Raw genomic sequence first — 27,741 nt, 5'->3', positions numbered from 1 at the left:
CCATTTTTCCATTGATAAAAGATCTTAACTCGAATGGTTGAAGTGACGCCACAAACATGCAACTTGATAGTTGTTTTGTTGTAATAAGCATTGTGTATAAATTTCATCAAAATTTAGTTGAGTCAACTAAAGTTAGAGATAGGAATGAAAATTTTAGCATTTTTTCCATTTATAAAGGGGCATACCTCGAGAATGATTAAAGTGACGACATCAATATTCAAACTTGATCTGTATTTTGTGATAATAAGCATTGTGTGTTAATTGCATACATTATTTGAGGCAAACTAACATTTTGTAAGTTAGAGAACGAAATCTAAATATTTTGTATTTTTCTTTATTTATAAAAGGGCAGCACTCTAGAACAGTTATAATAAGCATTGCATATAAGTTTCATAACGTTTAGAAGAGGCAAACTCAGGTTACAGAACGGAAACCAATTTTGGGACGTACGGATGGACGGACGGACGGACGGACAAGGATAACACTTAATGCCCACCCTCCAAAACATAAAATTCAGTCATACGTATATAAGTTTATTAGAAAGTATAAGTTAATATGACAAACTACAAAAAGTAAGAAATTATTTGGTTTATTGAGGCTGTAATTCATTTACAGTGTATGAAAGTTCTATCTTCTATAGAGAATATAAACACATTCTCATGATCCACTGTTCTTTAAAGACTCCAAATACAATAATACAGCAATTTATAAATGAGCACTCCTCAAAAAACAATATACTATAAATGTCTATTTATTTTTGTTTTGCTTTGACAATTTCTTAGAATGTGTCAAAATAAATAAACATTTCAATTATTTTCAGCTTCTTGTCTACTAGCATTGAATTCTCATTAACATCATCATTCAGAAATATGACCAAATGGAATAAATCGTTTTGGTAATTATATAGATCTAAAATACATGTACTATACATAAAAAAAGAAGATGTGGTATGATTGCCAATGAGACTAATCTCCACAAGATATCAAAATGACACAGACATTAACAACTATAGGTCACCGTACGGCCTTCAACAATGAGCAAAGCCCATATACATGTACTTTATTTATAAGATGTTAGTGCCTTTTCTTTCTTTTGAGGTAAAAATATACAAAACTTCAAAATCTTTACTTTTTCACTATTTAAATACAGTAAATCATTAAAACGCTCATAAAAATATTCTAAAGAAAAAATAATATATACACACTATGGAATAAATGTATATGTTGTGTATAAGATATAAGTTAATACAAATTATAATTTGTACAGAGTTTTTGTACAAGTTATAAGTTTTTTGACACACACCTTCTTGTACCAAGTGATACAGTTTTATCTTCTAAAATGCACTAGTTTAATGTTTTAAATTCAAATTTATATACTTCAACCCAACTGTAAATGAGAATATCTGAATGCTTTAAATTTACATTTTATTTTTCTCCTGATATCCATTAAAAGTCATTTGTGTGGTCTTATAATATTTTTTGTATCAATGCTTAGTATTAAATTGTATCCTGAACTTGTGAAAGTATGACAGAAATATGCGAAACAAAAGACTGTGCTTGAATCGTCTATTTGTGTTAAGCAGTTCACAAAACACTGATAACTTGTACAAAATATCTGTACAAATTATAATGTGTACAACATTACAACTTGTACACAACATATACATGTATATACATCTTTTGGTCTAAAATACATCAAAATTACCAAAGCCTTTCATCTATATTTGATACAGGTAACACTCAGCCAAAATATATAACTGGCTAATATAATACATAAACATGATTCACTATTCTAAATTTACAGATTAAATTCAAATATTCTGATTTATTCATTTGGAATTTTTAAATTTATGAAAAAAAAAATTATAGTAGATTAACAAAATTATACGAACTTCAAGGAAAACTCAAAACCGAAAATTCTTAAAAAATATTTATCAGAACATTATCTTTATTTCCTTTTTTTCATTCTTTTATGTTGTTTATTTATTTAAATTTCTACAACATTTCCATTCTCAAATAATAAAATTTAGAATATCTGTTTGTATGTTAAAACTTTGTTATATTTGCATCATACATATTTTTTCGGTCCTTCTTTTGAACATTCTACTTCGTTATATTTCTTTTTAAATGTATAATATATACCTATAGAAATGTGTAAGTATACATAATATATACCTATAGACATGTGTAAGTATACATAATATATACCTATAGACATGTGTAAGTATACATAATATATACCTATAGAAATGTGTAAGTATACATAATATATACCTATAGACATGTGTAAGTATACATAATATATACCTATAGAAATGTGTAAGTATACATAATATATACCTATAGACATGTGTAAGTATACATAATATATACCTATAGAAATGTGTAAGTATACATAATATATACCTATAGACATGTGTAGGTATACATAATATTTACCTATAGACATGTGTAAGTATACATAATATTTACCTATAGACATGTGTAAGTATACATATATACCTATAGAAATGTGTAAGTATACATAATATTTACCTATTGAAATGTGTAAGTATACATAATATATACCTATAGACATGTGTAAGTATACATAATATATACCTATAGAAATGTGTAAGTATATTAAGTAGCTACAACTGATATAATATATACCTATAGAAATGTGTAAGTATATTAAGTAGCTACAACTGACATAATATATACCTATAGAAATGTGTAAGTATATTAAGTAGCTACAACTGACATAATATATACCTATAGAAATGTGTAAGTATATTAAGTAGCTACAACTGATATAATATATACCTATAGAAATGTGTAAGTATACATAATATATACCTATAGAAATGTGTAAGTATACATAATATATACCTATAGACATGTGTAAGTATACATAATATATACCTATAGAAATGTGTAAGTATACATAATATATACCTATAGACATGTGTAGGTATACATAATATTTACCTATAGACATGTGTAAGTATACATAATATTTACCTATAGAAATGTGTAAGTATACATAATATATACCTATAGAAATGTGTAAGTATACATAATATATACCTATAGAAATGTGTAAGTATACATAATATTTACCTATAGAAATGTGTAAGTATACATAATATTTACCTATAGACATGTGTAAGTATACATAATATATACCTATAGAAATGTGTAAGTATACATAATATTTACCTATAGAAATGTGTAAGTATATTAAGTAGCTACAACTGATATAATATATACCTATAGAAATGTGTAAGTATACATAATATATACCTATAGAAATGTGTAAGTATACATAATATATACCTATAGACATGTGTAAGTATACATAATATATACCTATAGAAATGTGTAAGTATACATAATATATACCTATAGACATGTGTAGGTATACATAATATTTACCTATAGACATGTGTAAGTATACATAATATTTACCTATAGAAATGTGTAAGTATACATAATATATACCTATAGAAATGTGTAAGTATACATAATATATACCTATAGAAATGTGTAAGTATACATAATATTTACCTATAGAAATGTGTAAGTATACATAATATTTACCTATAGACATGTGAAAGTATACATAATATATACCTATAGAAATGTGTAAGTATACATAATATTTACCTATAGAAATGTGTAAGTATACATAATATATACCTATAGAAATGTGTAAGTATACATAATATATACCTATAAAAATGTGTAAGTATACATAATATATACCTATAGAAATGTGTAAGTATACATAATATTTACCTATTGAAATGTGTAAGTATACATAATATATACCTATAGACATGTGTAAGTATACATAATATATACCTATAGAAATGTGTAAGTATATTAAGTAGCTACAACTGATATAATATATACCTATAGAAATGTGTAAGTATATTAAGTAGCTACAACTGACATAATATATACCTATAGAAATGTGTAAGTATATTAAGTAGCTACAACTGACATAATATATACCTATAGAAATGTGTAAGTATATTAAGTAGCTACAACTGATATAATATATACCTATAGAAATGTGTAAGTATACATAATATATACCTATAGAAATGTGTAAGTATACATAATATATACCTATAGAAATGTGTAAGTATATTAAGTAGCTACAACTGACATAATATATACCTATAGAAATGTGTAAGTATATTAAGTAGCTACAACTGATATAATATATACCTATAGAAATGTGTAAGTATATTAAGTAGCTACAACTGATATAAAATATACCTATAGAAATGTGTAAGTATATTAAGTAGCTACAACTGATATAATATATACCTATAGAAATGTGTAAGTATACATAATATATACCTATAGAAATGTGTAAGTATACATAATATATACCTATAGAAATGTGTAAGTATACATAATATATACCTATAGAAATGTGTAAGTATACATAATATATACCTATAGAAATGTGTAAGTATATTAAATAGCCACAACTGATATAATGTTTTTTTTAAATGAACTTACTAAAACTATCCTAACAGATATATATACATGTTGTATTACTAACAATAAGAAAATATACCTCTATTAGAAATCATTATGAAAACTTAAATTAAGTGGTACATGTATCTGTTTTAAGACTTATATGGGTAGTTTAACATGAAACATTTAAATACTTGACCATTGATATAACATGAATATAAAAAAAGGAATTTACCAGTATTACATAACAAAGGAATACAAAATAACAGTTGGAACTTAGCTTTAAAATAAAACTACATTGTTATCATGATAATAAAATATAACTCAGATAGAACTACTTTTTCTCTAATTTTGACCTTTACAGTTATAGTGACCTACTTCTCATTATGTATCATCTTCAGGTTAAAAAACGATATCATTACTTATAGTCATGGAGGTATGATTTGATTGATTGGTGTATAACGCCACTTTCAGCACTATTGTTACCATTACTTATAATCATGGAAAGAAAGACAAGATTTGTATATATGCATAAAAAGGGTTTTATTAATATAGACAGCAACTTAACAACCTAAAAATACAATTAAGAAAAACAAAAACAAAACAGCTAACGGTTAATGGAAGTACAATGTATTGACTAGTGCCAATACTTCAAACTATAAACTAATTTCAGCTATACATGCTATATGAGGGATTTGTATAAATGAAATTTAACGTATGAAAATGTCCAAATTCTAACAATAAAAAAAAACATCCTTTGCCACTTTCACTGGAATTGATCATTTTGACATAAAAGTTGATTTAATCCTTTTCCCTTTAACAATGATTATATTTCTATATGTCCTTTCTCCTGTGCTACACTGAGAGCATTTTTACCTTTAAAGTCACACTTATTGACATCAGCTGAATGTTGTATCAGTTCTTTAACAACATCAACATGTCCTTTCTGACTTGCTATATAAAGTGAGGAACATCCATTATCATCACAAAGATCAATATCAACATCATCACACTGAAGAAGTACACGTACAACCTCTATCCTGTTGTAGTAACAAGCAATATGTAATGGTGAGATGCCGCCATTCCTACACTTATTGACATCAGCTGAATGTTGTAACAGTTCTTTAACAACATTAACATGTCCATTATGACTTGCTATAGACAGTGGTGATATGCCATCATTACTACACTTATTGACATCAGCTGAATGTTGTAAAAGTTCTTTAACAACATTAACATGTCCATCCTGACTTGCTATATACAGAGGTGATGAATCATTATTGTTACATTTATTGACATTAGCTGAATGTTGTAACAGTTCTTTAACAACATCAACATGTCCATTCTGACTTGCTATATAAAGTGAAGAATATCCATCATCATCACAGAGATCAATATCAACATCATCACACTGAAGAAGTACACGTACAACATCTATCATGTTGGTGTAACAAGCAATCTGTAATGGTGGGGTGCCATCATTCCTACACTTATTAACATCAGCTGAATGTTGTAACAGTTCTATAACAACATCAACATGTCCTTCCTGACTTGCTTGCCACAGAGGAGATACTCCATTATTTATACATTTGTTGACATCAGCTGAATGTTGCAACAATTCTTTAACAACATCAACATGTCCATTCCCACTTGCTTTATACAGAGGTGATGTATCATTATTGGTACATTTATTGACATCAGCTGAATGTTGTAACAGTTCTTTAACAACATCAACATGTCCATTCTTACTTGCTATACATAAAGGTGATGCATCATTATTGGTACATTTATTGACATCAGCTGAATGTTGTAACAGTTCTTTAACAACATCAACCTGTCCTTCCTGACTTGCTATATAAAGTGAGGAACGTCCATCATCATCACAAAGATCAATATCAACATCATCACACTGAAGAAGTACACGTACAACATCTATCATGTTGGTGTAACAAGCAATCTGTAATGGTGGGGTGCCATCATTCCTACACTTATTAACATCAGCTGAATGTTGTAACAGTTCTATAACAACATCAACATGTCCTTCCTGACTTGCTTGCCACAGAGGAGATACTCCATTATTTATACATTTGTTGACATCAGCTGAATGTTGCAACAATTCTTTAACAACATCAACATGTCCATTCTCACTTGCTTTATACAGAGGTGATGTATTATTATTGGTACATTTATTGACATCAGTTGAATGTTGTAACAGTTCTTTAACAACATCAACATGTCCATTCTGACTTGCTATACATAAAGGTGATGCATCATTATTGGTACATTTATTGACATCAGCTGAATGTTGTAACAGTTCTTTAACAACATCAACATGTCCATTCTCACTTGCTATATATAAAGGTGATGCATCATTATTGGTACATTTATTGACATCAGCTGAATGTTGTAACAGTTCTTTAACAACATCAACATGTCCTTGCTGACTTGCCCATAATAAAGGAAAGTAACCGTCCTCTCTACAATAATTAATGTCACTATTCCTACTTATCAACCATTTAATGAGGTCAACTGTACCCATATAACAACTTCCAGATAGTGCTATATCTTTACTGTGAATATCTTTAGTAGAAACAAGTTCATGTTGCTTTGATAGATCAAGTTGGTCTAAATGAGTTACCAAGTTTTCAGTAAATGTTGTAGAATTCATGTTTCTGTTTTGACATACACTGTAAACGTAACCGTTCTCCCAGTCTGTCAGTAACCTACCTATATATCTATTTATATATTTATCAGGTATTCTTATTACAAACTCTATTTCTGTGCCCATGTTCTCTGTTATCTTCCAAAGAAATCTTTCTCTAATGAAACCAGTATTAGCATGATCAATGAAAATCTGTATCATCTTCTCCCCGAAGTATTTAGCCAGGAAATCAAACAATTTATCATGGATTATTTTGTAATTATTATCCTCCTTGACCACATATGTACCTTCAAGTGTTTCCAGGGATTTCTTTAAACGTTTGATGGATGTTCCTTTATTCAGTTCACATTCTTCTAGTAAATCTTCTATCATTGCTCCTATCTTCTTATCTTTTGGTGACAAGTTTTCTTCTGTTAATGTGTTGTTAAACATGACACAAAAGACTAAGCTACAATACTGCATCTTACCAGCATCACTTTCTCCATACATGTGTACAAGTTGATCTTTGAAAACTTCAAAAGGATTGCTTAAAAAAGAGGTAACGCTTACATTCTTCTGGAGGTTCTGTTTATGATATAAGCTACATAACAGTGGGAAAAAGTCATATTTTCCTGACAATTCCTTTACTTCATCAGTATTTTCCTTAAAGTACACTTCAGCTAAAGCATATTTTTCAGCAGCACTAAGTTTGAATTCTTTTGAACTTAAATCAATGTTACACATTTTAAAAATAGAGAGATTGCTAAATAGTTCATCTTTGTAAACCTCCAATCTACATGTAGAGATAATTTTACAACATTTGTCTTCGAGAAGAGATATTATGTAATCAAGTCTTTGTTTCCAGTCGTTGTAAATTTGTTGATTAACAGTATATCTGCCACAGACATCATCAAAGACAAACAATGTTTTCTGCCCATGTTTAAACCATTTTCCAATATCTTTTGGTTTAGTGCATGGAATAACAGTATAGCCATGCTTCGACATCATGAGGGCAATGTGTTTAGAAAGAAAACTTTTTCCAGTGCCAGAATTTCCAACCAGAGTTACTGAACTTTGTTCTAAAACTTTTTGCATTACATGTTTCTCTGCTTCAGTGCTAACAAACTGTTGATCATCCCTTTTCCACTGTTCCAAGCGTCTTTTGAACTGCTCTGAAAAATATGAAATTCAATAAATTAACTATTTAAATCTAAAGTTCAAATTTCAAGGTGTAATAAAACAAATATAAAGTATGTGACATCCAGTTTCGTCATGTTCATGTTTATTGTTTGTTTTGAAGCACCATATTTCATGTATTTTGTTTTATTCAGTGTTCCAACTAGATATCATTGAGATGGGAGCCATCTCTGTGGGCCCCGCTGTGAATAATGTGCGTTAAAAAATTGTATCTTTACCATATGACATGGGTTTGTCAACTGAAATCAAAGTTTTTGACCTTGACCTTTAACCTAGGAAGTTGTAAATAAATTATGACACACCCTTTGGTGTTGGTTTATAAACATGTCAAGTATAAACTTTAAAATGATAACGGTTCTCAAGATATAGAGCGGACACGATCTTTACCATAGGACATGGGGTTGTCAACTGAAACCAAAGTTTTTGACATTGACCTTTGACCTAGGAAGTTGGACATAAATTATGACACACCCTTTGGTGTTGGTTTATATACATGTCAAGTATAAACTTTGAAATTATAACGGTTCTCAAGATATAGAGCAGACACGATCTTTACCATAGGACATTGGGTTGTCAACTGAAACCAAAGTTTTTGATCTTGACCTTTGACCTAGGAAGTTGTACATAAATTATGACATACCCTCTGATATTGGTTTATATACATTTCAGGTATAAACTTTAAAATGATAACGCTTTTTCAAGATATAGAGCGGACACAATCTTTACCATAGGACATGGGGTTGTCAACTGAAACCAAAGTTTTTGACATTGATCTTTGACCTAGGAAGTTGCACATAAATTATGACACACCCTTTGGTGTTGGTTTATATACATGTCAAGTATAAACTTTGAAATTATAACGGTTCTCAAGATATAGAGCAGACACGATCTTTACCATAGGACATTGGGTTTTCAACTGAAACCAAAGTTTTTGATCTTGACCTTTGACCTAGGAAGTTGTACATAAATTATGACATACCCTCTGATATTGGTTTATATACATTTCAGGTATAAACTTTAAAATGATAACGGTTTTTCAAGATATAGAGCAGACACGATCTTTACCATAGGACATTGGGTTGTCAACTGAAACCAAAGTTTTTGATCTTGACCTTTGACCTAGGAAGTTGTACATAAATTATGACATACCCTCTGATATTGGTTTATATACATTTCAGGTATAAACTTTAAAATGATAACGGTTTTTCAAGATATAGAGCGGACACAATCTTTACCATAGGACATGGGGTTGTCAACTGAAACCAAAGTTTTTGACCTTGACCTTTGCCCTAGGCAGTCGTTCATAAATTATGACACACCCTCTGGTGTTGGTTCATATACATGTCAAGTATAAACTTTGAAATCATAACGGTTCTCAAGATATAGAGCGGACACGATCTTCACCACAGGACACAGGGTGTCAACTGAAACCAAAGTTTTTTTACCTTGACCTTTGACCTAGGAAGTTGTACATACATCATGACACGCCCTCTGGTGGTGGTTAATAAACATGTTAAGTATAAAGTATGAAATCATAATGGTTCTCTAGATATGGAGCGGACACAAAGTTAAAGTGTTACGGACGGATGGACGGACGGACGGACAGAGTGATTACTATAGGGCGACCTACCTAAAGGCGGGGCCCTAATAAAATATTTTTAAAACTTAAGATACTGTGTAAAATTGAGAATGGAAATGAGGAATGTGTCAAAGAGACAACAACCCAACCATAGAGAAGATAACAGCAGAAGGTCACCAACAGGTCTTCAATGCAGCGAGAAATTCCCGCACCTCACACGTCCTTCAGCTGGCCCCATAACAAATATATATACTAGTTCAATGATAATGAACGCCATAGTAAACTCCAAAGTGTACACAAGAAACTAAAAGTTAAAATAATACAAGACTAACAAAGGCCAGAGGCTCCTGACTTGGGACAGGTCGAAAAGTGTGGCGGGGTTAAACATGTTTATGAGATCTCAACCCTCCCGTACACCTCTAGCCAATGCAGAAAAGTAAATGCATAACCATACGCACATTAAAATTCAGTTCAAGAGAAGTCCGAGTCGGATGTCAGTAGATGTAACCAAAGAAATTAAACAAAATGACAATTATACATAAATAACATCAGACTACTAGCAGTTAACTGACATGCCAGCTCCAGACTTCAATTAAACTGATTGAAAGATTATGTCTTCATCATATGAATATCAGGCACAATCCTTTCCGTGAGGGGTTTAGTATCATACCATCATAACATATATGAGAAGAACATAACCCGTGTCATGCCAACAACTGGTTAATTTAAATAAATGTGTTTAGTTCAGATACAAAGACCCTATACATGCTACAAGTGAATCAATATTAACGCCAAAATATGTAATCTTAAACATGTTAAATAAATGATAACGGTATCTAAACTATATACCTTCTTAATAAGTCTATTTAAAGGTTTTGTTAGCTTCTGAGAAATATACTGATATTTTTGAGCTTTATAAAGAATATTTCCATAAAATATTGGATGTGAAATTAACTTTAAATGAAATGATAAAATTTCTTTACTTAAAACATATTGTTAAATGCCAGCTAAACAAAGACTAATAGGGAATATCATTGATGGTATTACCCTTTAAGAAAAATACTCTATCGTGACAAGTATGTTATTATTAATCATTGTTGTGACATTTTTCATGTTTTGTAGTAACTTCTATGTGTTCACACTACATATACTATGTTTGTTTAAAGTTTTTGTCATAAAATTAATAAGAATAGTTTATTCTTCCAAAGCACTCATTTTCTGTGTATTTTCAAGTCAGTGTCCCAGATCTCTTAAAAGAAGTTGATAAATACAAACTAGAAAACTTACACCGCTTGCACATTTTTTTTGTGTCATAGAAACAAATGATAAATACTGATGCAAAAAAAAGCGAATCATTTTCTTTTAGTTTAATTTCATGTTACAAGCAAAGCTTATGTTGTACTGTTATACCACTGCCCCAGGTTAGGAGGAGGGTTTGGATCCCTTTAACATGTTAAACCCCGCCATATTATGTATGTCTGTGTCTGTCCAACGCCAGGAGAGTGTAATTCAGTGGTTGTCGTTTGTTTATTTGTTACATATGTGTATTTTGTTCATTTTTCATATAAATAGGGCCTTTAGTTTTCTCGTTTTAATCGTTTTACATTGACATATCGGGACTTTTTATAGCTGACTATGCGACATGGGCTTAGCTCATTGTTGAAGGTTGTACGGTAACCTATAGATGTTAATGTCTGTGTCATTTTGGTCTCTGATAGACAGTTGTCTCATTGGCAATCATACCACATCTTCTTTTTTTATACTTAAAATTGAGTGCCTAACAAATTTTTTGTTGTATTAAACTAAAAATTATTCCATTGTGAAATGGCAACCAACAGATAGTGTGAAAATGGAAGGAAAACAAAACATTTGTTGACACCAAGTATCAGTTCATGACATCATATTCTACCTTCATATTATAATTGTCTTTTTTTATAAGTTGTTAGTGGCTTTGAACTAGCTGTCAGTAACTGCCAGTACTCTAAGATCTGTAATTAGTGTCTTTGTGTTGGTTGGATGTAAAAGTACCCAGCCACGTCCACTTGTGTTTGTAGTATTTGTATTTTTATCAATCTGATTAGTTCTCTTTCAACTGATTTCTATAGTTCGTTCTTATGTTGTACTGTGACATCACTGTCCCAGGTTAGGGGGGCATGTGCCTGTCCCAAGTCAGAAGTCTGTAACATGTGTAATTCAGTGGTTGTTGTTTGTTTGTGTGTTACATATTTGGTTTTTGTTCATTTTTTTGTACATAAATTAGGCCGTTAGTTTTCTCGTTTGAATTGTCATTTCGGGGCCTTATAAAGCTGACTGTGCGGTATTGGCTTTGCATTTCCGTGTCATTTTGGTCTCTAGTGGAGAATTGTCTCATTGGCAATCAAAATTATTTTTTTTTAATTATTTGATAATTGATCAGTAGTTTAACTCCCCTTTCAGTACTTTTGGATATTTCGTGGTGGTCCCGTTTTATTAGTGGAGGAAACTGGAGTGCTCAGAAAATTTTGACCGTTGACAGGAAAATTGACAATCCTAGTGAATTAAGACATGTTAGATTAGAGTCCAGCACATCTTACACGTTTAAGGTTCAAACTTACAACCTCAGTGATGACAGGTTAGTAAAACTATACTTGAAATACTTAGACCACTTATCCACTGAGGGCCTTTTTTTAAATTCTAAGAACTTTGAATGTTTACATATTTTAGCATTATTCTTGAAAATTGAGACCAACAAATGAATTGTTACACCAGAAAATAAGGCAGAATTTCAAGTCATACTTAAGAAGCAAATTTAAAAACTGAAAATGGCAACCAACAGATAATTTGGACACTCAGAACCAATTTAGAATGGCACAATATACATGATATACTTGTTTATCAATTAAATGGTAGCTTAAAAGATGTTCCTCAAAATTTTGCATTTATAATATAAACTGTCTACATATATAACAATCATGACAATGTATAATGTACAACAATTGAACAAGCTTGTATATATTTTTGAGCAATACTTTTGGAATAATTGCATTTAAAAAAGTTTATAGATGGACAAAGTGAAAACAATATAGCGATTTTATCCTCGATACTTGCAATTATCAATCCACACATTGTATTTTCCAGTTATATGAACTAAAGATGCTGAGTTAAACGATTAAGTAATGTTCCAATGTCCTACATCAATAAACTTACCAAGTATATGTTTAGGAATAACTTCATCATGATTCATCTGAATATCTAAAAAAATAAAAACAACAAATTATGTACATGGTACTCTCAGATTTGAACTTGTTGTCTTTTGTGCTTTGTATCAATCTGGTGAGTTAATAAAAATGAGATGATAAGCCCTTTTAACTGATGTCTATAGTTTGTTCTTGTTTTGTACTGTTTCATCACTGTCCCAATTTAGGGGAGGGTTTAAACACCGGTACACATGTTTAACCTCGCCACATTATGTATGTTCATGCCCCAAGTCAGGAGCCTGTAATTCAGTGATTGTCATTTTTTGCTGTACATACATAGATCAGGCTGTTAGTTGTCTTGTTAGAGTTGTTTCACATTTGTCATTTTAGTGCCTTTAATAGCTTACTTTGAGGTATGGATTTTGCTCATTGTTGAAGACCGTATGGTGACCTATATTTGCTTACTTTTATATCATTTGGTCTCTGGCAGATATTTTTCTCATTGGCCATCTTACTACATATACTTGTTTTCCTACCAACAGTTATAAATAAGTTTTTCCTTACACCAAAAATACATGGCCTAATACTAAACAGAGAGCACTGAAATGTCTTACCTAGGATGAAATTTGAAAAAAGACAGGATGACAATTTATGTAAAAAAAGGCAGGATCGAAGACAGTGAAAAATAAAAAGGCAGGACAGAGATCACAATTAAAAAAAAATGCAGGACAACATTTTTTATCCTAGCCCTTCCCTTTAAAAATCAAATGGTAGCTCCCTTAGGGCGATAGTTTTCTCTCTTCAATTAATTTACATTTGTCATTTCAGGACCTTCTATAGCTAACTATGATATGGGATTTGCTGATTGTTGAAGGCCGTACGGTGACCTATAGTTGATAATTTCTTTGTCATTTGGTCTCTTGTGAAGAGTTGTCTCATTGGCAATACGTCGCCGGAAAGAGCATACCTAAGTCTCGCTTTTTGACTCCATTAAGGCGAGACAAAATCTGATTATTAAAGTGAATTTATTCCAAGGACCATAATTACTCTGCACAAAATCATCAGACCTGAACAAAATTCGAACTTGATCTGTAACTTGTCATGCATGATAAAACTATATACCAATTATCAAATCAATATCTTTAAGCACTATGAAAAAAGTGTGGAAAACTGATTTGACAAACTGACGGAAGAACAGACAGACAGACAGTGCAAACCAAAAGTCCTCTTCGACAATAGCTGTAGATAATCAACTAAGGGTAAAACTGCTGCAAATGTTTGCACCTGTCCTCAGTCAGGAATCTGATGTACAGTAGTTGTCGTTTGTTTATGCAATTTATACGTGTTTCTCGTTTCTCGTTTTTTTATATAGATTAGACCGTTGGTTTTCCCGTTTGAATGGTTTTACACTAGTAATTTTTGGGCCCTTTATAGCTTGTTGTTCGGTGTGAGCCAGGGCTCCATGTTGAAGGTTGTACATTGACCTATGATGGTTAACTTTTTTTTTTTTAAATTGTTATTTTATAATTTGGATGGAGAGTTGTCTCATTGGCACTCATACCACATCTTCCTATATCTATAAGACAATTAACATCAATTTGAAAAAAAAATACATCTTTCAGTCTTGCATGAAGTTCAGTGAACTATATTATATATATGGTTACCTTTTTTCTCTTGTCTGTCTTTGAGTTTCTTCATTCCTGAAACAAGACAAACTGTCTAGGTGTTTCATAGTCTAAAGATTTCTATAACTGAAACCCAACATTGTGCAACATAATTTTGTCATAAAGGTAAAGAAAAAACAATATTTATATTTCAAGTCATTTGTTTATCAATAATTTTACAAAATTGAAGAATTAACAAATTGAACACAACTGACGAAAAGGTTAAAAGAATTAATAGATTACTATTAGCAGTTAAGGTACTAGTAGATGGGGTGTCTAAATATTGGCCAATAGATTTTTCTTAATCTTCTGTAAGACTTCTTTTTCAATGAACTTTCAAAATTTAGTATCAAAACTGGAAGTTTGGGACCATATTTTGTTGTTAAAATACATTGAAATTTACGAAATCACAGTTATTTTATAAGTGTAATATTAGGGCAACTTAATTCTTTTTATTGAGGAAACAACAAACAATAGATTTTTTTAAAATTCAATGAGGTGATTGCTTTTCAAAATACCTTCGAAATATCAAATAAAATAAGGGGGTCACAAGCCTTATTTTCTTGGAAATCAAACCAAGTGAATGTGTGAGCTACTGGTCACTAATGATACCCCTGCCCTGCTAACAGTATAAGGTAAACAGAAGTTGTTGAGTGATCAATCTGAAAACACATCACACGGTATAGCTGACTCATATAAACCTTGAAACCAAATTTCAGAAATCCTTGTTATGTAGTTCCTTAGAAAGATGCGACGAAAAATATTCAAGGGACGGACAGACGGACTGACGGATGGACGGATGGACAGACGAAGGACGGACAGACGGACAGAGGTAAAACATTTTACCCCGAATTTTTAAAGCAGGGGTATAAAAACATAACTTGTCTTTTCAAATTCAATATAATTATTTGTCCTTGATTTCAAACGGACTTTCCAGAAAATTTAAATACAAGAGTGCACACGCTGAAATGTCTCACCTTCTTTACTAACCATTGATTTTATGTTAATAGTCCTAAATATAAAGCTCAACTACAACTATCATATAAACTTAATAAGATCCCAGAAAATGAGGTCAAGGTCAGATAAACCAAACTGGAAATACATGTACACCTTGCAATCATTCCATACACCAAATATGCCTCAGTATCACTGAACTAGTATATATTTGTTTAGGGGCCAGCTGAAGGACGCCTCCTGGTGCGGGAATTTCTCGCTACATTGAAGACCTATTGGTGACCTTCTGCTGTTGTGTTTTTTTCTATGGTCGGGTTGTTGTCTCTTTGACACTTTCTCCATTTCCATTCTCAATTTTATATAAATATAGTTGACTTATCGCACAGAGTATCTTAAGAAACAAACTTAACAAGGAAAACATTGATCAATGAACCATGAAAATGAGGTCAATGTCAGATGTACCCTGCCAGACAGACATGTACACCTTACAATCATTACATGCTTTAAATATAGTTGACCTATTGCATACAGTATCCAAGAAACAAACTTAACCAGGAAAACTTAAGATTGACCAATGAACCAGGAAAATGAGGTTATGGTCAGATGATAATTTCCAGACAGACATATACACCTTTTAATCATTCCATTGATCTATTGCTTAAAGTACAGGAAAAACAGACCAAAAAGCAAAAAATTAACATTGAGCAATGAAACGTAAAAATGAGGTCGAGGTCAAATAAACATGCCAAACTGACATGTACATCGTAAAATATGTTCATTCACCAAATATACATGATATAGTTGACCTATTGTATACATGGTATACAGTGTTAGAAAAACAGACAAAAACACAAAAACTTAACTTCAACCACTGAACCATGAAAATGAGGTCAAGGTCAGATCACACCTGCCAGTTGGACATGTACACCTTACAATCATTACATACACCAAACATAGTAGACCTATTGCATACAGTTTAAGAAAAACAGACAAAACACAAGAACCTAACTATAACCACTGAACCATGAAAATAAAGTCAAGGTCAGATAACACCTGCCAGTTGGACATGTACACCTTACAATCATTCCATACACCAAATATAGTAGACCTTTTGCTTATTGTATCTGAGAAATGGACTTGACCACGAAAACTTAACCTTGTTCACTGATCCATTCAATGAGGTCAAGGTCAAGTGAAAACTGTCTGACAGGCATGATGAAGACCTTGCAAGGAACGCACATACAACATGTACCAAATATGGTTATACTATTACTCATATTAAGAGAGAAATTAAGAATACTAAAATTCTTAACTTTTTTTTCCAGTAGTCACTGAACCATGACAATGAGGTCAAGGACAATGGACATATGACAGACGGAAACTTCGTAACATAAGGCGTCTATATACAAAGTAGGAAGGATCCAGGTCTTCACTTTCTGAAATATTAAGCTTTTAAGAAGTTAGCTAACGCCGCTGCCGCCGGATCACTATCCCTATTTCAAGCTTTATGCAACAGAAGTTGCAGACTCAACAATAATTAAAAAACAGTTTTTTAATAGTTCCTCTTTTTTCTGATTTAGCAATATGTTTGTTTCCAACACTAGATCATTCCTCTTACAGTTAATTAAACATATATATTGATGAAAACGTGATTTTTTTTCGTTGAATTGTATACTTTATTTTTTTTTAGCATATTATGTGTCCAATTAATATATTGGGACTGCCTGAGAGGGGGGCCCACTCCAGTCACGCTTAATTCTCTAAATAATCAATCAATTTTTTCTCCCAAAAGGGGGAGTAGGGGCTGGTCTCCTCCCCCCTTAAATTTCACCTCTGAATAGATACACTCAATATGCTCTGATGTATAAGAAAATGGGCAGATTTTTATAATTGTTTTATAATTATGTAAAATTGATAATATATATTGGAATCATCGAAGTAAATCAGGTACAATATTAATTTCAGAATCTGCTATAATTACCTATTTGACACAATTGTATTTCTTGATCTGACAATTCTGTCTTATCCATATCAGTAGCAACATCATGGTATTCTCCGTGTCGTACAGCTTCAAGAAGGTTTTTGTATGCATCTCCACCTTTGCGAATCAATTTGTTGTATAAAAGTCTATTACTTTCCTGTTGAGTGAGTAAAGAATTACAAATTTCCTCTTTTTCTTCCGTACTTAAAACATCAGACTGATACAGGTGGTCAGCTATGTCTGTTTTGGAGTCAACACCATGGACAAACATCATGTAATTCTTTTGTAGTTTAACTTTGTGATTATTTAAAACTGAAATACAAGAAAGGTATGAATGAAATATACTCCTCCTCTTTCACACACATACTTTTTACAACTGTGATTGGCTGTTTTGTTAAAGTTACTACATTAAGTATCAATTGCAGGAGTAATTTTTCGTTGTTGAAAATAACAGGGGCTGATCCAGCTATTTTTAAACGGGGGTTCCTAACCCAGGATAAAGGGGGGGGGGGGAGGGGGGGTGTTCCAACTATATGTTCCCAATGCATTGATCGTCAAAAATGGGAGGGTTCCAACACCATGGCCAACTAGACATGCTAGAGGAGTCTGAAAACACCATGGCCACTTAGAGGAGTCTGACAACACCATTGCCAACTAGAGGAGTGTGACAACACCATGGCCAATTAGAGGAGTCTGACAATACCATGGCTAATTAGAGGAGTCTGACAACACCATGGCCAATAAGGGGAGTCTGATAACACCATGGCCAATTAGAGGAGTCTGACAACACCATGACCAACTAGACATGCTAGAGGAGTCTGACAACACCATGGCCAACTAGAGGAGTCTGACAACACCATGACCAACTAGAGGAGTCTGACAAAACCATGGCCAATTAGAGGAGTCTGACAACACCATGGCCAATTAGAGGCTCTTAAGAGTCTGTGTCACCCAACTGGAGATATGTACAACTTGAAAAATTACCATCATTGTAGAGCTACAATATAATGCATGACTAAAATCTCTTTCTTGTTGACCTTAAGAGATTATCATGATTAGCTTAGGTTACCTGGTAGATCTAATGAACCTGTCAGTGATATTTACCTATGTATTTTAAGCCTACAAAATCCGAAACAATTTGACAGCAGTGATAATGACACCTTCTTTTCCTGAAGTTACCTTATTTATCTGGATAGTTTCATTTCTAAGATTGATTATATGTCCGTAGCATATATCCTTTATCTTGTTATTTTGCTTGCTTTTGTTCAATTCTACAACATGTGTAATTTCATCCTATCAGAGTTGAGATTTGTGACATCGTGCATTTCGTTACCATAATTAAGGTCCAATTAAAAAAAAAAAGTCCTAAACCTAAACTAGAACTGCATGTACTGACTGTTAAAACAACACAATCTTTATACAGTATGACCTTAGATCACTGAGCGCAAGTTTTGTTAAAATTTGTTCAGTAATTTATGAGGAGAAAATCTTTACATAAACAGCTGGGTCATGAGCCCATGATACACCTGTCACATTTAATAAGCATAAAATTCTATAACTTCTCAATGTCATATCAGAAATTTCTTAAAAACTAAATGGAGGTTATCTTAATTGATATAAACCAGTCACCAAAGTTTAATAAAAACTACTCAAAGCACTTTAAAGGTATTGTCCGAAAACTAGAAAATTACACCTTTTTATGAATAAAATCCCATAACCAGTCAGAGCTGACGTAAATAAGTCATGTAAGTCTAAATCTGCGTTTGACTCATGCTCATAGAGCTCTAAATTTGCAAGTTTTAGGATTTGTCTCCCTTTAATACAAGACAAAATATGACTTTAATAAGTCAAATATTGTTAAGCAAGAAATAATTGACCAGAATCAAGAAGTTGCAAATTTCGACTCCGTAACAAGTCCATAAGTTATCAAAATTGGTTAACTTCAAGACCCATGCATATTTATAAAGAGGGTCATGCATCTAAATCAAATAATGACAAAATTCAAAGACAATGCTTTGTCTTCTAAAGATAAATATAAATGGGAGTCTAAAAAATCAGAGATAATGTTAATTAACCTTACAATGCAACCACCTGGAACCACACTTAATGAGGTAAAAAATCTGTTTTAGTGAGGATGTTCAATTACATAATTAAATATAGATAGATCAAGTCCTTGTGAACTCTCAGACAGGTTTTTGCTGTCATATGTGGTGTACTTTGGACTCCAAGTAAAATTAAAGTTTTTTCATCAACATAAATAGACCTACTTTAACAAGTCTGCTATTTTCTGACTTAGATAAGTCTAAAATTGAAAACATGAATACATGTTTTGACTTCTTTAAGTCAAAAACAAAAATCGACTTGTTTATGTCCGAGCTCTGACTGATAACTCGGAAGTGTAAAATCTAAAATTTATCAAAATTGAAAGGGAGCTAACATCATGTACATCAATTGATATATAGACAATTCTCCTAAGTTTCATGAGAACTTCTGAAATCATTTTTGAGTTATTGTCCGAAAACTGGAAAATCACCTCTTTTTTTTAATGAATAAAACTCCACAACTCGGAAACATAAAATCGAAAATTTAAAAAAATCAAAAGGGAGCTCATGTGAATAGATATAAACAATTGACAAAAGTTTCTTGCAAATCGGTGAAAGCATTTTATGAGCTATTTTCCGAAACTGGAAAATCGCCCCTTTTTTATGTATAAAACCCCAGAACTCAGAAAAGTAAAATCTAAATTTTATAAAAAATGAAAGGGAGCTCACATCAATAGATATGAACAATTCATCAAAGTTTTATGCAAATTGGTTGAAGCGTTTTTGAGTTAATATCCGACATGTTGACGACAGACAGACGGACAGAGGTATACCATAATACGTCCTGTAAACGGGCGTATAAAAAGTATATAATGGACAAGAAAATTAATGAACAATCATCATTTAATGCTACAACTCCTTAAAGGGGAAATAACTGTCTAATTGATGTTCACCGATTTGACTCAAATTCTAATATTTGATTGATAACATACTAAAATGTATGCATCAACATTACAAAAAGCCTAATATAAGCAATAAACAATGCATGGACTGGATAATATGTTTATGTTTCAGCATTTTATGTGTAATGTAGCCTAGACGCCATATAACATGTATAATTAACCATCAAGATGACCTCCTAATCAGCTAATACAACCAACTCTCATATAACCTATAGCTAATATTAACATGAAGGTTAGCGCCTGATAAAACGTTTAAAACACCATTACATTTGTATGAACCTGTCCTAAGTCAGGAGCCTGTTGTTCGGTGGTTGTCGTTTGTTGGTGTGGTTCATAAGTGTTTCTTGTTTTTCTTATTTTATATAGATTAGACTTGGTTTTTCCAGTTTTCATTGTTTTACACTAGTCATTTGGGGGCCCTTTATAGCTTGCTCTTTGGTGTGAGCCAAGGCTCTGTGTTGAAGGCCGTATTTTGACTGATAATTGATTACTTTTTAAACATTAATTGTGACTTGGATGGAGAGTTGTCTCATTGGCACTCATTCCACATCTTCTTATTTATATAAATAAATGCATCCATATTTTATTGTCTAGCTGTTTAATTTGATTTCATATTATTGCATACTTAAAAAAGTGTGTTAATCTTCATTCATTTTGAGCTGTTTATAAAGAATGATTTTTTGTGGAAAGAAACAGTCAACATTATGGTCTACCCTCGTTTAACTTTCAATGTTGTAATATTTTTCCTTTTGGTAGCTTAATACGCCTGGTACATTCTTAACACATCTCTAGCTTGGCATGCTTGGGGGTTAAATTGAAGGTCACATGAATACGGATTCAATGTAGACCATTTGGGCCAGGTGAGCTAAAAATTGTAAATATTGTCATTTAACAAAAAAATGTTTAAGGCAATAAGGCAGATTCCATGTAAGAAAAGGAAATGTCTGTCAAAAGGAACAAATAAATAAAAATAATAATTACTGTTATTTGAAAGATAATCTGTGAATAATGATGTTAGATGAAATTATAAAAATAATTTTTGAATATGATTGTTTCTGTTTAAAGTAGAACAAGAGGCTGTCACAATGACAGCAAACCGGATTTATTAATATTTATTTGTGTCCTGGCAATATCACAAGAACCATTACTGATGAATGGTGAAAGTGAAAATCGTCAATATCAAATTTGACCTCCATTTTGTCATCAGTATCAACATCTTAAAATTTGAAAAGCTTATAATATTACATTGAATGGTTCATGAGTAAATGCAACAACGTGAATGGAAACGCCATTTCACAATCTTTCAAGAACCATAACTCCTGAACGGTAAAAGTCAAAATAGACATTATTGAACTTGACCCCTTATTTGCCATCAGTAACAACATATAAAAATTTCAAAAGCTTTGGTTGAATGGTTCATGAGAAAATGCGCAGACACGACTGGAAACACCATTTTTCAATCTTTCAAGAACCATTACTCCTGAACGGTAAAAGTCAAAATCGTCATTATTGAACTTGACCTCTATTTTGTCATCAGTAACAACATATTAAAATTTGGGAAGCTTTGGTAAAACAGTTCATACGTAAATGCACGGACACGACTGGAAACTCCATTTTTCAATCTTTCAAGAACCATGACTCTTGAACGGTAAAAGTCAAAATCGCCATTATTGAACTTGACCTTCATTTAGTTGTCAGTAACAACATATTAAAATTCTAAAAGCTTTGGTTGAACGGTTCATGAGTTAATGCACGGACAACATTTGATTGCCGCCCGAAGCTCACATCCCCAAATCAATAACCGACATTTTTGTCACAAAAATCTGGTTAAAAATCAAAACAAGTTGAAAAAATGCAAAATTTTCAAAGAGTTAACTCTCATTTTTTTACACATTGTTTATTTGTTGTAATGTTTTATGTTGACATTTGTATACTGGTATTTACTGGTATTTACTAATGTGGTCTGGTTATTCAAACATCTCTGTTCCCAAATCTGTTACTTTTTTTAGTCAAAAACCTCTGTGATATACATTTGTAAAAACAAATTCACTTTCAAATATCTTGCATTATAGCTCAGTGTCTGTCAATAAATCTTATGTCAGGAACATCTCTGTAAAAACTTTCAAAATCATTGTTGGTTCCAATATTGCCAGTTAAAACTGTAAATCATACTGTCATGACTGTGCATAAGAAGAAACACATGTTGATTCTTTCATTTAACTTTATTCAACCAATAGTTTAAACTAATATGTTTCCTACAGAAGATCTGTCAAACTTGTGTTCTTATATCTTACTTTACTGAACATTCTTGTTGCTACAATTATCTCTATCTATAAAGAACTTGGCCCAGTAATTACAGCGACAAATATTTTCTAAAAATTTACAAAAATTTACAAAAATTTATGAAAATGGTTAAAAATTGACTATAAAGGGCAATAACTCCTTCAGTCAGGGGTACTTCTTATACAAGTTATTTTTAATTACTTGAAGAAGTAATATTAATATACTTATATAAGTAAATTTGTAGGATACTTATACAAGTGAATTTTATTTACTTGTATAGGTAAAACAAAATATTGGCTGAGTTATGTCCCTTAAACATTCAGATTTTTTTACTTGTCGAAGTAAAAAAGTCATCCTATCTTCTTTTATCATGTTTATTGAATTTTTATGATTTCTTTGCTCTAATCGAATTTTAAATTATCTGCCCTTTGCAGATGTCTTTACTAATCATTTAAGGTTAAAAGGAAGTAAATATAGATCGCTGGCGCCACCTAGATTTTACATCCAAGATAATAGGTAGAAGTAAATTTATTTTCTGCTGCCTTGGTAATTAGAAATTAAAATTGAAATAGTGAGAAATGAGTGTTGGCCATTGGTGTAGAAATAGCGAGAAATTTAGAGAAAACTCTCTAAGACTAGCAAGATTTTCTGTGCCAAATTAAGCAAGGGGTGTTCTTCATTCATACTATTTCGAAAATTTCGGAACCGTTGAGTACCCTTGTCGATAATTCAGAATTCAAATTTTTTTTTAATGGATCTTTGATAGTGAAAAGGCAGTCAGAGATATAACTCTATAGGGTTATTACAAAAAATAACTTACGTGTGTTATTACAGATACTTTTCTTTAAATTTTCTAAATCTGTAATAACATATGTTTGTTATTTGTAAAATTATTTAATCTATAGTGGACTCTAGGGAACTCTTGAGACTTTGCGCAGAAACTAAATGCATAGCCTTGATAATTAATTTTTAAATTGAATTAATACATTTTTGATTAACCATGGTTAATCAATGAGACAAGGCTTTTAAGGAATTAACTTAGCTGTGATAACAAGGCTTAGTTGTTAAAGGAATGTAACTTATTATATAAGACACTTGGGAATAACTGAGAAACTTGCGCAGAACCTCATTACATGCTCTGGTCATTATTTCTTACAATAATTAAGTCTTTCCACTTTTCTGTGGAAAGACTTATTGTTTTTCTTCTGATTATTAAGTCTTTCCACTTTTCTGTGGAAAGACTTATTGTTTTTCTTCTGATTATTAAGTCTTTTCACTTTTTTGTGAAAAGACTTATTGTATTTCTTCTGATTATTAAGTCTTTCCACTTTTCTGTGGAAAGACTTATTGTTTTTGTTCTGATTATTATTATTATTATTATTTTTTTTTCCGCCAAATTTTGTTCTTGCGATAAATGTTTGTTTCGCAATATGTCGCTTAGATATTTCTCATATTGTATCGTATAGTTTATGCGCTTTTAAATTTCACCCTGCTAAGCGGAACCTTTATCTTTGTAAGAGTTATCTCCCTATTTACTGTTTATCATCTGTGTGCATCTCCTTCGTAACAAAAAAAGATATCGACAAATTTCTTTTTCTAACTTGTTCGTTACATCCGCAGGAATATTTGGCTAATTTGGATCGAAGCGATGCGATGAAATTTTATAGGAGTTATCTACCTTTACAAAATAAATTTGTCGTTATGTTTATATAACTCATAAACCGTTAACCGTATAACCCTGGAATGTTTTTCTTTGAGTCCCCTAGGTCCCAACTTAGAAAATGAGGTCAAGGTCAAAGGTCAAGGTCAAGTTCTCAATTGTGACTTTTGCTTGTTTTTGCATTTTCTCCCTCACTTTGAGAGATACATATGAAAGAACAAGTGCTAAATGTCTGCTTAATTGTAATGAAGATATGCTACATTTAGTCTTATACAATTAAATGGCATCTTATAGGAGTTGGTGCCCCTGAAATGTCTTGATATGAGGTTATTTGATTACAACTTCAAGTAAGTTCATTATAAAGACATTTGACCTCATACAAAAGGATAAGTGACAACTGACCTTGAAAAATGGCTACCGGAAGTGACCTTGAGAAAACCGGAAGTAGCTTTATTTGCAGTTTTTTCACATCCAAGTACTCAGATTCAATATATTTTGTCATATAGATACATGAACAGATTACTGAAGACTAAAAATGACTTCCAACAAACCGGAAGTGGCCAATTATCTCCCATTCCACATACAAAAGTATATAGAAACTATATATTTTTGGAATCAGTGTGAAAGAAGCTATCATATGAGACCGGATGTGACATTCTTTTCACCGGAAGTAGCATATTATCTCCCTTATATCACTCAAAAAGATAATTAAACCATCATTTATCGCATCAGTATGAAGAAACTACCTTCTTATCCAAATTTCTTTGGTGTGGAAAGACTTTCAATTGTTCTCTGAACAATTGGTTTTTAATTATTATTATTTTTTTCTTCCGCCAAATTTTGTTCTTGCGATAAATGTTTGTTTCGCAATATGTCGCTTAGATATTTCTCATATGGTATCGTATAGTTTATGCGCTTTTAAATTTCACCCTGCTAAGGCGAACCATTTTCTTTGTAAGAGTTATCTCCCTATTCACTGTTTATCATCTGTGTGCATCTCCTTCGTAACCAAAAAAGATAGCGACAAAATTCCTTTTACAAATTGTTCGTTACATCCTCAGTAAATTTTGGCTAATTTGTATCTAAGCGATTCAATGAACTTTTATAGGAGTTATCTACCTTTACGGAATAAATTTGTCGGTATGTTTTTTTAACTCATAAACCATTAATCATATAACCCTGGAATGTTTTTATTTGAGTCCCATGGGTCCAAAATTAGAAAATTAGGTCAAGGTCAAAGGTCAAGGTCAAGTTCTCAATTGTGACTTTTGCTTGTTTTTGCATTTTCTCCGACACTTTGAAAGATACATATAAAAGAACAAGTGCAAAATGTCTGCTTTATTTTGATGAAGATATGCTACATTATGTCTGATACAACTAAATGGCATCTTATAGGAGTTATTGCCCCTGAAATGTCTTGATAGTAGGATATTTGATTATAACTTCAACTAAGTTCATTATAAAGGCATTTGACCTTGTACAAAAGGTAAGGTGACAAATGACCTTGAAAAATGACTACCGGAAGTGACCTTGAGAAAACCGGAAGTAGCCTTTTTTGCAATTTTTTCATATAAAATTACTCAGAATCCATATATTTTGTCATATAGATACAAAAACTGATAACTGAAGACTCAAAATGACCGCTAACAAACCGGAAGTGGCAAATTATCTTCCATTCTACATACAAAAGTATATAGAAACTATATAATTTTGGAATCAGTGTGAAAGAAGCTATCATATGAGACCGGAAGTGACATTAATTTCACCGGAAGTAGCATTTTATATCCCTTACATCACTGAAAAATATAATTAAACCATTATTTATCGAATTAGTATGAAGAAACTATCTTCTTATCAAAATTTCTTTGATGTGGAAAGACTTTCAATTGTTCTCTGAACAATTGGTTTTTAATTAAGTCTTTTCACTTTTTTTTTGAAAAGACTTATTGTATTTGTTCTGATTATTAGGTCTTTCCACTTTTCTGTGGAAAGCCTATTGTATTTGTTCTGATTATTATTATTATTTTTTTTTTTTTTTCTTCCGCCAAATTTTGTTCTTGCGATAAATGTTTGTTTCGCAATATGTCGCTTAGATATTTCTCATATGGTATCGTATAGTTTATGCGCTTTTAAATTTCACCCTGCTAAGCCGAACCATTTTCTTTGTAAGAGTTATCTCCCTATTCACTGTTTGTCATGTGTGTGCATCTCCTTCGTAACAAAATAAGAAAGCGACAAAATTCTTTTTACAAATTGTTCGTTACATCCTCAGGAATTTTTGGCTAATTTGGATCGAAGCGATTCGATGAAATTTTATAGGAGTTATGTACCTTTACGGAATAAATTTGTCGGTATGTTTTTTTAACTCATAAACCGTTAACCGTATAACCCTGGAATGTTTTTTTTTGAGTCCCCTGGGTCCTAACTAAGAAAATTAGGTCAAGGTCAAAGGTCAAGGTCATATTTTAGATTTTCATATGTCTTTGATTTCCCTATAATTCTTGAATGGTTATAGATACAGAAAATTTAAGCAGTGAAAAATGTTCAGTACTTCAAGGGGCAACTTTGTTACTTTATGACTGTATTGGTTTTACCATTATGTAAGGGACATAACCCCCATTGATGGTTTATAAAAAGCCATTATTAGGCAAAACTTTAAACAAAAGGTCCTTGACCCATAGGGTCTTTTGCAATGACATTGTGAAGCAATGACCTTGACAAATGTCACAAGGTCAAAGGTCAAGGTCATGTTCATATGTGATTTGGGGCACGACTTGAAGAATTTTATGTGTGTTTGCCAACCAACCAACCAATCATGATCAATCAATAATGATCAATCAACAAATCATGATCATGATCAATCAACCAATCATGATCAATCAACCAATCATGATCATGATTAATCAAATAATCAATCATGTTTCCGTCTCATGTGTTTAATATAGGGTTCAAGATCTCCTTTGTTTCTTTTTCGCTGTTTCAATTGACCCTTTCCAACGTGTTTAACCAACCAACCAACCAATCAATCAATCAATCAATCAATCAATCAATCAATCAATCAATCAATCAATCAATTAATCAATCAATCAATCAATCAATCAATCAATCAATCAATCAATCAATCAAT

At 31.7% G+C, this 27,741-nt stretch overlaps 2 protein-coding genes and 1 long non-coding RNA gene across 3 annotated transcripts in view; all 3 read right to left on the bottom strand.

The window, feature by feature from the left end:
* LOC143074149 (uncharacterized) overlaps window positions 1-27,741 on the bottom strand; it is a 638,429-nt gene that overhangs the window by 457,659 nt on the left and 153,029 nt on the right. The window lies entirely within an intron of this gene.
* LOC143076429 (uncharacterized) overlaps window positions 1-27,741 on the bottom strand; it is a 376,981-nt gene that overhangs the window by 216,562 nt on the left and 132,678 nt on the right. Inside the window, exons 2-4 of the mRNA XM_076252206.1 lie at window positions 17,668-17,979; window positions 14,733-14,768; window positions 13,079-13,123 (exon numbers count right to left, since the gene is read on the bottom strand). Coding sequence (XP_076108321.1) covers window positions 13,079-13,123; window positions 14,733-14,768; window positions 17,668-17,979 — 393 coding nt within the window. The remainder of the gene's footprint in view (window positions 1-13,078; window positions 13,124-14,732; window positions 14,769-17,667; window positions 17,980-27,741) is intronic.
* On the bottom strand, window positions 518-4,396 carry LOC143076426 (uncharacterized). The gene is made up of 5 exons (XR_012978642.1): window positions 4,116-4,396; window positions 3,846-4,049; window positions 3,201-3,251; window positions 2,754-2,804; window positions 518-2,141 (listed from the first exon to the last, which is right to left on the bottom strand). It is a non-coding gene; the product is annotated as an uncharacterized LOC143076426 (long non-coding RNA).

The sequence above is a fragment of the Mytilus galloprovincialis genome, chromosome 5 (assembly GCF_965363235.1).
Source record: "Mytilus galloprovincialis chromosome 5, xbMytGall1.hap1.1, whole genome shotgun sequence".
In the NCBI taxonomy this organism is placed as follows: Eukaryota; Metazoa; Mollusca; class Bivalvia; order Mytilida; family Mytilidae; genus Mytilus; species Mytilus galloprovincialis.
This window is presented reverse-complemented; position numbering and strand designations above follow the sequence as displayed.